Raw genomic sequence first — 16,511 nt, 5'->3', positions numbered from 1 at the left:
AGTGACCCAGACTCTGTCCCCTCTGCTTTCAGGTACATCTCGACTTCGATCCGCCCTTGGATAACACCGGACACTTCTACTTTCCATCGCCTGCAGCTTCTTCAGCTCCAAGCACCTAGAGCCTGCGTGTCAAAACCCGACGCCACTTCGACCCTGTGCACCCACTTCCTGTGGGTGAGGTAACATTGCAACGCCGGTGTTCCCACACTGGTACACACCTCTAGGGTCTGTGTCTTAAGTTTTGTTCCTCTAGGTTCAGCGGAAGTATCTTTAAACTCACTTTGTGTAACTTTTACGCACCATTGACATTGCATTGGTGCAAGCCGCACTTTCCGTGCTGCACCCGAATTCCGTGGGCTACTCCCGACTTCAGCATTGTTAGTCCTGACTGCTCCCAGCGATTCTCTAGGCCCTAGGCCTATCCACTGTTCGATTGGTATCTCTTATACCATTTTTTTAGTATATGGTTTGAGTGGCCACCGGCCCTCATACAAAATTGTGCAACTTTGTATGTTATACTGTGCTTTTGATTTAACGCTTGTGCCCCTTTCCTCATAAAGAGTACTGGGGAGTAATTTAGAAATAAATACATATATTTTTATAATATATACTTGTGTGGTGTCTTTTCATTTGATTACAGGATTGTATGTGGTAAAACAGCTCGCTTAACACGACCTCTTAAGTTAAGCCTTTAAGGCTGCTTAGTCCATGCTACCACTAGGATAGCTTGTCTAACAAGGTTGACTTACAACCAGACATCTTTGGGGTTTGTTTGGACTGATACCAAGTGGTTCCAGAATTGGAAACATTATATATCAGGCCAACTTCTCACATTGGTGTGCAGCGGTGCGGATTTGAGCTTGCTGTTTGTTTACCATTGCAATCTTTATATCAAATTGAAAGATCACATCAAGTACCTTAGGTACATATAAAATCAAAAGCTTAGCATATTAAGTTCTACTGAACTTAGTAGTTGTAGATTAAAGGGAGTAGCACACCCTGACTACAACTCACTAGCAAGGTACAGCAGGAAAACACTTAGTGTAGGTAAGTGCATCACTTACACCTCACTAGCAGTCATGTCTGATACAGGTGGAGCCTCAGGCTCTGCTCCTGTAGCAGTTGACCCTACCAAGGCAACTTCCAGATATGACAACCTTAGCCACAAAGACTTGAGTGCCTTGTGCACAGCAAGGGGGCTAAAAAAGGGCAGAGGCCCTACCATTCCTTCCCTGATAGCTATCCTGGAAAAGGATGACTTAGATAAGGCGAGTCAGGCTCCCTTAGATTCAGGTGAGGGGATAAACTCCCCTGAGAATGAGGATCTTCCAGATGAAGAAGAGGAGGAGGAAGAGGAAGAGGAAGAGGAAGAGGAAGGCTCAGATGTAGAAGAGCCTGAAGATCAGGATCAGAGGGTGACCCAGGTACAGGTTGGCAGGCTTAACCAGGCCAATCTAGACCTACACGGGAATGGAGAGGGCCAGCACCTCCCCAGATCTCATAACTTAATTCTCCCAGGCAACAGGAGGGTGAGATCTCAATCAGGGGACTCTCATGTTTCTAGTGTCTCAAGAGAATCTCAAAGAGGAATAACTTCCTCCCAGAGGAAAGAGCATAGGGCCAGAATGAGGGCTGTCCAACTCCAGATAGAGAGGGAAGAGGTAGCCTTGGCTCAAGCTAAACTTGCTTTAGCAAGAGAAAGACAATTGTGTGGCTTAGATGCCACTGGTGGCAGCAAAGTTCCTAAAGAAAAAGACAGGGCCTATGATAATAGAAACCTGACAAAAACTGTGCCCCCCTACAAGGAAGGGGATGACATCCACAAATGGATGACTGCGCTTGAGAGGGCCTGCATGGTACAGCAGGTCCCTGAGGATCAGTGGGCAGCAATTTTATGGTACTCCTTTTCTGAGAAAGGGAGGGATAGGCTCCTCACTGTTAGACCTGAGGATGCCAAAAACTACTCTGTCCTGAAGAGTGCTCTTATTGAAGGGTTTGGCCTAACCACTGAGCAATACAGGTTGTTGTTCAGAGACACCCAAAAAGCACAGACTCAGGACTGGACTGATTTTGTTGATTGTGCCACTAAGGCTCTGGAGGGTTGGCTGCAGGGAAGTAAAGTCTCAGACTATACAGGATTGTACAATCTTATGATGAGAGAGCAGATCCTTAATAACTGTCAGAACCAGCTGTTGCATCAATACCTTGTTGACTCTGATTTGACCTCTCCCTAAGAATTGGGAAAGAAGGCAGACAAATGGGTCAGAACAAGGATTAAGCAGAAAACCCAGAACCATGGTGACCAGAAGAAAACAGACCAGAAGGGTGGAAATCAGAAAGATAAAGAAAAGGACCAGAGGTCTTCAGGCCCCCAAACTAGCAATAAGGAGGGGGGTTCCCAAAATGGAAACAAGAAAAAGAAGAATGCTGGCCCAAAGAAACCTTGGTGTAATACCTGCAAATCAGTTTCACACTGGGGCAGTGAATGCACTAAGAAAAATCCAGTTCCTACCACTGCAGCTCCTAAAGCAACTGCACCCCCTAGTACAGTCAGCAGTGGTAGTACACAACCTAAGGGGCTAGTAGGGTTAACTTTGGGTACTGAGGTGGAATCTGGCTTAGTCAGAATCCCCACACAGGCAGTTCTCCTATATGATGTGGACTTATCTTTGACCACTGCAGTGAGCCCCAGTAACCTGGGCAAATATAGGCAGACTCCCTTAATCAATGAGAAACTGGCTCAGGCCTACAGGGACACTTGTGCCAGTGTCACTATGGTGACACCAGACTTTGTGGACCCTGGTCAGATTGTACTAGATGAAAGTTACCTAGTGATCAATGCAAGCAACTCCACTACTACCCATAGTGTGGCTGTTGTGAACTTCTCCTGGGGAGGGGTAGATGGCCTGAAGAAAGTTGTTGTGAGTGCAGACCTCCCAGTAGACTGTCTGTTAGGCAATGATCTTGAAAGCTCAGTTTGGTCAGAAGTGGAGTACAGGACTCATGCAGAAATGCTAGGGATTTCAGCTCATGTCCTTCCAGTGACAAGGTCTCAGGCTAATAAGTGCCTTCCTGAACCAGCGGTGGATCTTGAAACATTAGACCAACCACAACCCAAGAGAAGGAGCAAGAGTGTTAAGGATGTGCCTTCCCACTTGCCCCAGGTTGAGGATCAAGTTTCACAGGAAACTGATCCTGCAGTCCAAGAGGAGACTGTCTCTGAGGAGCTTGAACCTGACCAGGTTGAGTTTCTGGGGACAGGGGGACCCTCAAGGGCGGACCTGGGGCAGGCCCAATTAGATTGCCCTTCCCTTGAACCCCTCAGACAGCAAGCTGCTGCTGAGGCTGCAGGGAATGCTCAAGGTGCCCATAAAGTTTATTGGGATGAAGGACTCCTTTATTCAGAGGCTAGAGACCCCAAGCCTGGCACAACCAGGAGGTTGTTTATACCTTTGAAGTTTAGGGGTTTCCTTCTCACCTTGGCCCATGATATTCCCCTTGCAGGCCAGAATAAGACTTGGGACAGGCTTGTTCCACACTTTCACTGGCCTCACATGTCAGAAAATGTCAAGGAGTTTTGTCGCTCCTGTGTCACTTGCCAAGCCAGTGGTAAGTCAGGTGGCACAACAAAGGCCCCCCTGATACCACTACCTGTGGTGGGGGTACCCTTTGAAAGAGTTGGAATAGACATTGTGGGTCCCATGGATCCTCAAACAGCATCTGGGCACAGATTTATACTGGTGGTAGTGGATCATGCCACCAGGTACCCAGAGGCAATTCCCCTGAGGACCACCACAGCACCTGTGGTGGCAAAAGCCCTCATTGCAGTTTTCTCAAGAGTGGGCTTTCCAAAGGAGGTTCTTTCAGACAGAGGTACCAACTTTATGTCTGGATACTTAAAAGCAATGTGGAAAGAGTGTGGAGTAAACTATAAGTTTACCACACCCTACCATCCACAGTGTAATGGGCTTGTTGAAAGGTTCAACAAGACCCTAAAGGGAATGATAAAAGGGTTACCAGAGAAGCTCAGGCGGAAATGGGACATCCTTTTACCCTGCTTGCTCTTTGCTTACAGAGAGGCCCCACAGAAGGGGGTTGGCTACAGCCCTTTTGAACTTTTGTTTGGCCACCCTGTGAGGGGTCCATTGAGTTTGGTAAAGGAAGGATGGGAGTTACCTCTCAAAAAGCCTAAACTAGACATTGTGGACTATGTACTTGGTCTCCGCTCCAGGATGGCTGAATACATGGAGAGAGCATCCAAAAACCTTGAGGCCAGTCAAGAATTACAGAAAGCTTGGCATGACCAAAAGGCTGTTCTGGTTGAGTTCCAGCCAGGGCAGAAGGTGTGGGTGTTGGACCCAGTGGGCCCAGCAGCTCTCCAGGACAAATGGACTGGACGCTACCCTATCATTGAGAAAAAGGGAGAAGTCACCTATGTGGTTGACTTTGGCACCCCTAGGAGCCCCCACAGGGTGCTCCATGTAAATCGTTTGAAAGCATTTGTTGACAGGGAGGACATGAGTCTCCTCATGGCCACAGATGGGGATCAGGAGGAAGAGAGTGACCCTCTCCCAGACCTGCTTTCTCAGAACCCTGATGATGGTTCAGTTGATGGAGTAGCCTTGGCAGGCATCCTCACTGAGCAGCAACAGGTGGACTGCAGACAGGTGTTGCATGCCCACAGACATATGTTTTCACTCACACCCAGCCAGACTAATTGGTGCACCCATGAGGTGGACACTGGTGACAGTCTGCCTGTGAAGAATAAGATCTACAGGCAACCTGACCATGTCAGGGATTGTATAAAGGCTGAGGTGCAAAAGATGTTGGAGCTTGGAGTGATTGAGCCATCAGAGAGCCCATGGGCTAGCCCAGTGGTCCTTGTGCCAAACCCTCATACCAAAGATGGGAAGAGAGAAATGAGGTTTTGTGTGGACTACAGAGGTCTCAATGCTGTCACTAGGACAGATGCACATCCCATTCCAAGAGCAGATGAGCTCATTGATAAATTGGCTTCCGACAAGTTTCTGAGCACATTTGATTTGACAGCTGGCTACTGGCAAATCAGACTAGCTGAAGAGTCAAAAGCCAAAACAGCATTCTCTACCCCTAGTGGGCATTATCAGTTTGTGGTAATGCCCTTTGGTTTGAAGAATGCACCTGCCACCTTCCAAAGGTTGGTGAATCAAGTCCTTGCTGGGTTGGATGACTTTTGTGCAGCATATCTAGATGATATTGCTGTCTTTAGCTCCACCTGGGAGGATCACCTGATCCACCTGAAGAAGGTTCTGGAGGCCCTGCAGAAGGCAGGCCTGACTATCAAGGCTACCAAGTGCCAGATAGGGCAGAGCAAGGTTGTGTACTTGGGCCACCTAGTAGGTGGGGGTCAAGTTCAACCACTGGAGAGCAAGATCCAGACCATACAGGACTGGGCTCCTCCAACTACCCAGACACAAGTCGGAGCCTTCTTGGGCCTGACTGGGTATTACAGAAACTTTGTAAAGAACTATGGGTCCATTGTGACACCATTGAATGACTTGACATCCAAGAAGATGCCCAAAAAGGTTCAGTGGACAGTTAGCTGTCAAAAGGCATTTGATGACCTGAAGAAGGCCATGTGCTCTGCACCTATCCTGAAGAGTCCTGACTACTCCAAACAGTTCATTGTACAGACAGATGCTTCTGAGTTGGGTGTGGGAGCTGTGCTTTCACAACTTAATCAAGATGGTCAAGACCAGCCCATTGCTTTTATTAGCAGAAGGCTGACCCCCAGGGAGAAACGTTGGTCAGCTATTGAGAGGGAGGCCTTTGCTGTGGTTTGGGCCCTGAAGAAGTTGAGGCCATACTTGTTTGGTACTCACTTCCTAATTCAGACAGACCATAAGCCCCTCTTGTGGCTAAATCAGATGAAGGGTGAAAATCCCAAACTGCTCAGGTGGTCCATTTCCCTACAGGGGATGGACTTTACAGTGGAGCACCGCCCAGGGACTGACCATGGCAATGCAGATGGTCTCTCCAGGTACTTCCACTTAGAACATGAAGACTTATCTGGTCAAGGTTAAGTTTAATGTCCCTGCGTTTGGGGGGGTTGTGTAGGAGAGTAGGGTCTGCTATCCTATGGTCACCCCAATTTTTGCTTTTTGCTTCACTGGTTTTCGACTTACTGAGGCTGTGGGCCTGCTAATCAGACCCCCAGCCTGCTGTTCTCTCTCTAAATTTATAATACATGTGCTATAGGTACATACCACAATTGGAAATGGACTCCTTGTCAGCCCCTGTACCATGCACTATAGGTGCTCAGGGCATAGGTGCCACCAAGGCCTACCAGGGGCTGAAGCATAGCTTTTGCCACCCCTGGCTGGTTCTTAAATTGACACAACTGGATGATCACTCAGCTGGGGGCAAGTGGGTGTAATCACCCCTTGCTTAGATATAGTATACCTATATCTAAATCTATATCTGGACACATATAAACCTGTGAGCCACTCCTATGGAAGGCCTCATCAATCCTGGAGGCAGAGTGCGTGGTTTTATGTGAGATGGAGCTCTGGCATGAGCTGAGCCTGTCTGCAGCTGTCGGGAACGACTCCCTAAGCTGATCCGGGATAATGCCATACCATATACTCTTAAGCGCCTTATAATCCTCGCGGTTATATAGCAACTTTGGTTTGGCTTTATCAAAACATGTCGTGTAAGGTGTCACACAAATTGGAATACTACCCCCTCGCCAGTTCTGGCGACGGGGGTAGCATTCCACCCTTCTAGAGGGATAAGACATGTTACTTTACTGAAACGCGGTTGATTTAAAATGAGCCTCAGATCCACAAAATGGATGCCTCTGCCACAGACACGGGTCTGGCCTCCTGCTGCTGACCGAAACTCAGCAAATGGTGGCCTGGACAAAAGGTTTCCTGTCGCAGGGCAGTGTCAAACCACCCCAGACAGGAGATAGTGGATTGTAGCAGGGAGGTTTCAAAGAAACCAGACACTGCCTGGGGAGCACAAGGCTGCCCCTTGCATAATCCAGCCAAACCGGTTCTGGGGCCTTCCAGCCCCAGTCCCAGCGCGGCCTGGATCAAGGGAAAGGGGTGTAACCACCCCCTTCCTGGGTCCCACCCATTGGAGGGGACCTAGCAGGATGTCCAGCCCACCAGATTCGAATAAGAGTGGGAGCAATGCCAATGCAACTCAGATCATCCTGAAGAAACATAAGAAACGAATTCTGGACCCTTCCACATTCTACTCAACATAGAAGACTGAAGAATCTCCCTTGTGGTCAAGGAGTGACCACCCTGTGCTAACAGGCACCATCCAGCCCTCGACCCTTGCTTTGTTGCAGTTCCCGCCGGAACTCGAGTGACAGAGATCGACGAGATCAAGCTTGCCTGCCTTCTCCCAGCCCGATCCACAGTCCCTGCAGAGCTGAGACCAGTGGAGGCGACTGGAAGCGTGGGGCACGCCATCTTGAAAAGGCCACGAGACGCTGACCGTGCAGCCCACGAGTGACCCTTGAAGCTGTGCACCGGGGTTTGAGAAGCCCCCATCCCGAGCTACACTTGCACCAAAGCTACCCCCTCCACACTCGACGAGTGCTGCGTGGGGCCCTTCTGCTTGTGTTGGCTCGACGCGTTGGCCCGGTCACTTGCCAGCTGGTTTGTGGCCCCCTGTGTCGATGAAACCTTGAATACGACTTGCTTTTCTGGTTGCTCCAGATCTGCGCCAGCTCCTGTGAAAAGGAGCCCCCACTCTGACCCTCCTGGTTTGAGTGAGAAGCAATCTCCCGGTTCCGCGTGGATTGCTTTTGCCAAGTGCTGTTTGCTGCAATCTTGAAGCCGACGGTGCTGACGGCGAGAGCCTACGTGGGACAGATCGTGACCTGCTCCTGGACGTCGCGGATGCTCCAGAGCCCACGTGACAGCGGAGAGAAGCCTCTCGACAACCACCTGATTGCGCCCGACATTGCCTGATTCCGTCCTGGTTCCACCCTGGTCACTGCTGAGTGACCCAGACTCTGTCCCCTCTGCTTTCAGGTACATCTCGACTTCGATCCGCCCTTGGATCACACCGGACACTTCTACTTTCCATCGCCTGCAGCTTCTTCAGCTCCAAGCACCTAGAGCCTGCGTGTCAAAACCCGACGCCACTTCGACCCTGTGCACCCACTTCCTGTGGGTGAGGTAACATTGCAACGCCGGTGTTCCCACACTGGTACACACCTCTAGGGTCTGTGTCTTAAGTTTTGTTCCTCTAGGTTCAGCGGAAGTATCTTTAAACTCACTTTGTGTAACTTTTACGCACCATTGACATTGCATTGGTGCAAGCCACACTTTCCGTGCTGCACCCGAATTCCGTGGGCTACTCCCGACTTCAGCATTGTTAGTCCTGACTGCTCCCAGCAATTCTCTAGGCCCTAGACCTAACCACTGTTCGATTGGTATCTCTTATACCATTTTTTTAGTATATGGTTTGAGTGGCCACCAGCCCTCATCCAAAATTGTGCAACTTTGTATGTTATACTGTGCTTTTGATTTAACGCTTGTGCCCCTTTCCTCATAAAGAGTACTGGGGAGTAATTTAGAAATAAATACATATATTTTTATAATATATACTTGTGTGGTGTCCTTTCATTTGATTACAGGATTGTATGTGGTAAAACAGCTCGCTTAACACGACCTCTTAAGTTAAGCCTTTAAGGCTGCTTAGTCCATGCTACCACTAGGATAGCTTGTCTAACAAGGTTGACTTACAACCAGACATCTTTGGGGTTTGTTTGGACTGATACCAAGTGGTTCCAGAATTGGAAACATTATATATCAGGCCAACTTCTCACACATATTATCAAGCCCCTTATCGCTGTTTTAGCAGCAGTTTCCTGCCGCTAAAACAGCGATAATTTTAACAAGGTTTTTGCTACTATGCCCCTTAGACATTTTAGAAATGTGGATTGTCTCACCAGAGTTTGACTTATCAGGCCAAACTTTAGTCTGTCATTGAGACTGTTCTATGGAGAAGGGCAGTAAATTCATACCTATTGTCACTTGGCAAGATTCCAGGACAAGTTCTCTTATGATGAAAGTTTGCATGGGGAAAATTTGAACAAGTGGATGAAGAAGTATGTTTTCTTTAAAAAACATTAATTTCCCAGGTGAGCAGATAATGACACATTCTTGCCGAATCTGGTGCTGCCACCGTAGATGATTGGTGATGGGACCCATTGTGACTCCTTTGTGTGACAAACCATACACCTGAACCTTAAAGACTCCTTATGTATGATTACTTCTTGAGGAAGGTTTTCAGTATGTCATTGACACAACTGTTGCAGATGTTAATCAGAACTGTTAGGTTGGATAGAGGCTAGGACCTTTAGTTGGGCCAACAATGACTGATGGAAAGAAGGAATGTTTTTTGTGGAGCAGGGACATTGCTTCCAAGGATAAGAAATCAGAGGGCCTTGTGATGCATTTCACAATTAAGTGCTCAAAGGATTCATCAAATGAATTTGTGATTGCTTTGTAGCGCCTGAAGCTGGTGGAAATAAGATCCGGACCTCCACCCCGATGATCGTCTCCATTCCAGAGAGAGGTAGGTCAGAGTGAAGCTTGGGGTGAATTACTTGTGTAACAAGGGTTGTGTGTTGCATATTATAGGTGATTGTCATGGGTGAAGCTTGAATTTCATGTCTTCTTTGGTGACTGACAAGCACTGAGCTGGACCTGTTAGTATGAGGAGCAGCACCCCAACCCCCAAAATGTAGGCACTCGGAAATTCAGAACACCCCAAATTTTACTTTAGCAGTTCCGCTTCAATCCTCAATCTATCAATAAAGAACCTCATCCTCATTATCAGACCTACCATTTATCTAGCCAAGTATAAATAAATAACTGGGATCATTCAGTAACTGAGTTCTAGATCAGGAATATTTAAAGGGTTTTATTACAAAATCTCAAAATCAAGGGGTACAGGGTAATGCAAAATATGCTGTGAAGTCTCAAATGCACAATACATAGTCAGAAATCCAATTATTCTAAGTCCCAAATGAGCAGCTAAATTATAAATGGAGAGGATGGAGTCCCTGATAGAAAAATAAATCATTTAATTATAATTGATATAATTACAAAGGAAACCAACAGCATCTCCGGCAGAAAAGGAAAGGCCTCCCAATAAATAGACATAGCCCCTACTAGACAGGAACGTCTTCTGGCTCACCTAAAAAACTGGGTTTTTATGGTGGGGGGGGGGTCCTGACCTTGCCCCCCCCCCACCCCCAACACTACCCGCCGGCCAAACCCTTTATTGGCTATTTGAGGTATTTCATGCTTAAGCCCCCATACCTTTTGAGTCCACATAAGGTATCCATGCCAGTAGGAAAGTAGACTCTGCGTTTATGGTCACCCCCATGGTTTGCCTGGTGTTATGCTGTTTCTGACTAGTCTGACTTTGACCCTGCTAATCAGGACCACTGTCCCTGTGCTATCTCCCCAAAATGAGTTACGGTGAGTACATAGGTATATCCCAGATTGGTCACTGGTGTATCCTTATAAGTCCCTAGTACATGGTACCGAGGTATGCAGGCATAGTTACCCCAGGGGTCCCACATGGGGTGAAGCATGTATTATGCCACCCATGAGAGACTACTCAAACTGTGACTACAGGCCCTACAAGTTGGAATTATATAAGTATAACAATATGGCCCTGAGGAAGCCCCAGGCCTGCTGGCCGCTTAGGGGTGAAACACGTGTTGGCTGTTCACTCTGATGTGCTAATAAACACGTTCTGCACCAACTCATGTGATTTTATTGGAATTATTCCAAAGAAGAAAAGATTAAAATCTTCAAGCCCTAGCACAACCTTATCTATTCTCTATTTAAACAAGGGGGTAAGGGGTGTCCCCCTGCGGAGGGCTGAAATTTAAACAGATTGGGAGCTCATTAAAATTGGTTATTAAGGATTTTGACCTTGTTACCCCTTCAACCTGTGCTACTGAGGCCTGCCATTGCAGCCTGTGTGAGCTGGTGCTAGCACCACTTACGGTAGATATAGATTTCCCTATATCTAGGAACCCCACTTAAAACCTATAAGTCACCCATAAAGCAGTCCTTTTAATCCTCTAGGCAGGGTGCTCAGTTCTAAGTGTGAGGGTGCCTCTGCATGAGCGGGACAACCCTATAAATTTCGTAGTCCATTTTCCCGGGTTGTAAGTGCATCAGCCATTATGATATATAGAGGGGCCATGCGTCATTACGCAATGACCATCTCTAAACTGGCAGTAATGAACCCTGTCATGTTTGGTATCAAACATGTTGGAATCATATCTCCCACACCGTGAACGATGTGGGATTTATGATTTCAGGCACTGTAAAGCTCCTCCGTAAGGCCCGCAGTGATCCCGGTACCAGCCTTCCAGAACCAGACAGCGACCAGAGACATGTTTCTGCCCTTCTGCTGCTGAGACAAGCATGAGCAGGGGAAGGCTTAACAATAGATATCCTGTCACATGGAGGTGTGACCACCTCGCAGATGTGATTTAGTGTGTTGGGGCAGGGTGGGGATGCATACCAGCACCACTGAGACTGCTTGAAGAGCACACTTGGTGCCCTCCTTGCATACTCCAGTTCAAACCAGTTCTGAGAGCTGTTGACTCCCACTCTGGCGTGAAACTGGAGAAAGGACATGGGGGTACCCTCCCCACTGTCCAGCCCCTCCTCTGGGTGGGATCCCTTAATCGTCCCAAACCATCCCAAACCGTCCCAAACCTGATCTGACAGCACTTCTGCTTCGACCGTCCGGGCACTCTGGACATCGTCTGCTGCAAAGTCTGTGCCTGTGCTTCAAACAGTATCCTCCCAAGGCCTGTGGACATCCAAGACACCTGAAGGAATCTTTCTTGAAGTGAAGGAGTCACTTCCCTGCATCTGCAGGCACCACAACTAATCTGACCAGTCTGCTGATCCTGGGCTCCCACTGACTCAGAAAGGCTCAGCAACACAGGTGGTGGTTCTTCAACTCCGTTAAGGCCTGCACTGTCTTCTCACTGAGTTTGAGGCCAGTATCCGTTGTTAGAACTGCAGGAACTGAACCAATTTGCATCATGTTAACTTGTCATTGCAAATGCTTATTGGCTCTCTTCCTCAAAGATCTTTGGGCTCCAAGTAGCCTCAACCTCAATAATCTCCTGTGACCAAGATATTCCTCCTCACCACATCTCTTGCACTGTGGACCTGTGTCTTTGTCAAACTGCTCGAGGTCTTCTTGTGACTCCGGTGACTCCATCCTGGTGGTCCTCTTGAGGGTCTTCTTTGACTCCAGTGGGATCCCCTGATTGCTCGGGCCATCTCTGACTCCCCTGCTTGTTGTGAGTCTCTTGGACCTTGCTGATCCCGACACTGCACCTTTTTTCGCTTGCCAAATTTTTTGCAGTTGCCAAGGCTTGTTGGTGTTCCAGACGGACACCGACCCCTCAACTCTCGACATCTGATGTGAGTGAGCTTGTGAACAGCTCCTGGTCTTCCATAGCATTGCCTGGTCCACACAGCCGCAGCTTCAAGGACACAGTCAACTCTCCTGCCCCACCCGATATCTGTGGGCATTTGTCATCCATGCCTCCTGGTCACTTCTGAGTGGCATGAACTCTGTCCCTCTGCTTGCAGGTACTGCTTATCGTGAACCCACCTATGGGTTCCACCTGACACTTTCCAGCGGCATCTTCCTGAAATCCTCCATTGAGTTTGACAGCGGTTTCGACGCCACTTCGCATCTATGCACCCGTTTTCCCTGATGTAGGTATCGTGGTTCCTAGGGTATCCATGGGTTGGGTGGCTCCTCAACGTTTTGTCTTCCATTGGGATTCTTCATGGACCACTGGGAAGGGTCCTTCTTCTTTAAAATTGCAACAGTGACTTACCCATTTACTTGAATTGAGCATGCGGTCATGTTCCCACACTGCACACAGCCTCCGTGGGGTTCTGGTTACTTACCTTGGGTTGTTCCTTGGGTCCCCAGCACTTCTACATCTTCTGGGTATAGTCTTGACTTGAGTCGTGGTTCTCATCCCACTATTTTAGTATATGGATTGGTCTCCCCCCGGCGACCACTGTGTATTTGTGCTACTTACCTGTTTTAATTGCATAGTATTGTGTGCATTGTGTAATTCTCCTGGTTGGAGATGTTTGTATGTGTCAGTGAGTGTCGTATAAGAAATATCTATTTTCATAAATACATTGTGTGGTTCTTTTTCATTTAATCCATAAAAGTAAGATTACTTTCTGGTAACACAAGCTGCTTTGCACTCCTTCTGGACTAAGCCTGGAGGCCATTCTCCAAAGCTACCACTTAAAGAGCTTTCTAAGGTTGTCTAAGACCACTAAAATCACCATAAGGGATGTAAGGATTAGTGCCAGGTGCTACACTTCCGTAAGTGAGCACCATAAACTAAGCAAGCCTCCTATACTAGTCTGCAGTGATTGAGATTCCAGACTGCATTGTTTTACGAGCTAATCTTGGTGTGGAATCATTGAAAAACAATCACAAATATTAATCACATATAATACAGCTTAGAATAAGTATGTTTGTCGGACTTGGCCCTTTTCCCACAATGTTCCGCTTTTCACCCCCCTATTTTAGGATTTCTCCCCCATGGTGAAGAAATGTGAAGGCCATGTGTGGAGTGAGATGTCAAGTGTAATGTAATGCAATGGCGTGTGCACTTATTAACCCCCATAGTAGAAATGCACCTTTGTAAAATGTCACTTATAAAATGGACGCCATTTCTGTCTGCTTGTGCCGCCTGACTGAGGTGGGTTAGCGGTCTAGTGTTTGAAGTGACAAGGTGCTCTATATTCCCCACAGTGACAGTTGAGGCTGGAACTGCCAGGGACCTTCTAGAAGCTTCCAGCCTTTATGGTATTTGTAGAGCAGTAGAGATGCCATGTGCTCAGACTGAAGGTGCCCTGGATTGAGAGGGGACACTCTGTCATGAGGTGCCGCCGCAAGGGCCTGTGTGCTGGTCCCTGAGCCCATCTGTACCCCTCCACTGTCCACAGGGCCAGGGAGAGCCCGCTGCTGGAGTTCAGGCTGCTGTACCAGGAGGAGTGCTACGCTACAGGGGATGATGGTTCCGAGGAGCTGCTGTCCTGAACCGATGAGTACCCACTGACTGCTGACCTGGCCTTGCACTGCCTGCCGCTCTCCTGCCCTAGCGCCTCGTGAGCGCTACACCTGGGCCCTGATTGCTCCCTTGCACCTGGAAAAGGAGAGCACTTTATCTGACTGCCAAGGAGCACCTTTGACTGCGCCCAGAAGGAGGTGAGGAGCGCAACCTGTTGTCCCTGAGTCTGCTGGAGGGACCTAGCGCCTAGTGAGCCGTCCATGTGGACTACCTGTACCCTCCCCCTGCCTGCACTCTAGCGCTGTACTTGTCAAGCGCTATATGTAGATGGCCAGTGAGTAGGAAGGAGCGTGGGCCCTATGTCCTTAGGTGGAACCCTTAATCTGTGGCAGCTACCTAGTGCCTCGTGAGCGCTATTTTCACATTGCTAGTGAGGAGCGCTACCTGTCGTCCCTGAAGCCCTGGTGGGATTGAGCACATCGTAAGCGCTATATTCAGGGTGCATGGGGAAGAGGAGCTGAGGCTTGCAGCGCTGTGCTGTCAAAGCGTTATATTTCAATTCCCCTGCATGTGTGCTGCATTGTGGTGCTGCCGGAGTGCCTCATTTGCATTGACTGTGCTCTGCTTGCTGCCAAGTTGCTACAACTGTGCCCAGAAGAAGAGGAGCAGACGTCTGCAGCGCCGGGATTCTAAAGCGCTACGAGGGAATCCCGATGTGTGGGATTCCCCCCTGCCTGTTTGGTTGACGGCGGGCAGCTTCAACATTGTGGGGCACTCTTAATTGCAGAGTCCAGAAGAGGGACTCCATTTTCCCCAGACGCTGTGGCGCCAAAGGCTAACCTGCAAGGCTGATGGCACTTCTAATGTGTGCCGCTTTCCCTCAATGACTGATGGCTGTTAATGTTTTATGCCCCCTCCTAGTGTGACTTACCCTAATGTGCCTAATGGGTTTTTCCTAAGGTTGATGCCCCTGAGCTCCCAGGATTTTGCCCAACGCAGGGTGGGACTTATGTTAGGACTCAGTCCCCTGCTCCAGATTTGATTCCTAATGCATTCATGCTCCTGATACCTACTGCATAAGATTATGCAGGATTTATGCTAATGTGTGTGCGGCAAATGTGTTGTTGTTTCCCCTAGTGTGCGCGTTGGTGCGTCTGTGCCTAAAGCTCTTAAGGCCACAGGTGGATGCCTAGGAGGATCCCTGATGTTGATGCTGAACGCCTATGTTCCCAGGTGGGCAGGGCTGAAGTTTCTATGCCATTTTTATGCACACTGTTTCCTGGCTAGTGTTTTATGCCAAATAACAATGCTTTGTTTCTTTATTACAGCCTTGACACGGATGGACTTCCCTTTTACCTTTATTCTCTATCTTTGCGTAATGGTTCTGGCAGCGGCCCGATTGGCCCTGCCCTGTACATAATCTCCATTCTATATATTGCCCTGATGCCAGATGGCGCAGCTTTGTGACTACTGTGTTTACTATTGCATATTTGACCCAATATAAAAGGTATTCTTTTTCATCTAATCTGGTGTGGTCTCTTTTTGGAGTGTGCCTTGCGTGTCGCCTGTGTGTACTGCGTGGATACTTCACACATGTCCCCAGGAGTTTGGCCTGCCCGCTCTGCACCATGCTACCCCCGTAGAATTGGCTACCCCATTTCTAACAATGTTCTACTGAACTTAGAATGGAGTAGTTAAGAGTCTGGCACAACCCTATTCATAATTCATGCATATTTAGGAAATTTACAATGACATAATTTAGTCTTCATCTGCAAAGCTGCATAGGCAAATATACATATATAGAAAGGGTTGTAGGGGACAAGTAACAGGAGTGAAGAGAAAACAACATCCATATTAAATAAAATAGACATTTCATCAAAATGTGGCAATAGTACATTAATAAACATACTGCTATACTTTATATTAAACTAATTTCAAGTGTGTTCATCTGAGGTTATTATTACCAGATTGGACCCATTATTAAATTCATTATTCAGAAACATTTCCCATAATAATGCAAATCCTAAAACCATTTCAACAATCACAATTTGACAAATTATATACTCCTGTTGAGGAGTGACGATAACCAGCTCAGAACCTTTAATCCAAAATACTGGTGTGTTTAAAGAATCGCTTAGACCTTTTTCTCTCTACTCCTTTTGTTCTTTTTTTTCTACATTCTTCCTGCACCTGCCAAGAGCCGGACGAGCCTGACACTCACAGGTTGTCTCTCTTCTTCAGGGGCTTCTCCTGCTTCAGATGCCTCCTGTTCTAGCTGGTGGGTCACCTTGGTGGTGGCTTCAGGGATGCTCCTCGGTGCTGTTGTCACTGTCCTTGGTGTGGTTCTCTTCTATGAGAAACGCGCAAAGAAAGCAAATGGTAAGAGTCTATTCAAAGTCCCATTTCA

The 16,511-nt window shown here is 47.9% G+C and overlaps 1 protein-coding gene across 2 annotated transcripts in view; it reads left to right on the top strand.

Moving 5' to 3' along the window:
- The window catches only part of LOC147706621 (cell adhesion molecule CEACAM8-like), a 129,068-nt gene that overhangs the window by 50,946 nt on the left and 61,611 nt on the right, over positions 1–16,511 (top strand). For both annotated transcript variants that reach the window (XM_086933112.1, XM_086933111.1), the window contains 2 exons: positions 9,517–9,582; positions 16,346–16,483. In XM_086933112.1, coding sequence (XP_086789238.1) covers positions 9,517–9,582; positions 16,346–16,483 — 204 coding nt within the window. The remainder of the gene's footprint in view (positions 1–9,516; positions 9,583–16,345; positions 16,484–16,511) is intronic.

Source organism: Lissotriton vulgaris, chromosome 7 (assembly GCF_964263255.1).
Source record: "Lissotriton vulgaris chromosome 7, aLisVul1.2, whole genome shotgun sequence".
NCBI classification, from domain to species: Eukaryota; Metazoa; Chordata; class Amphibia; order Caudata; family Salamandridae; genus Lissotriton; species Lissotriton vulgaris.
The sequence above is the reverse complement of the archived record's forward strand: the minus strand, read 5'-3'. Positions and strand labels throughout refer to the sequence as shown.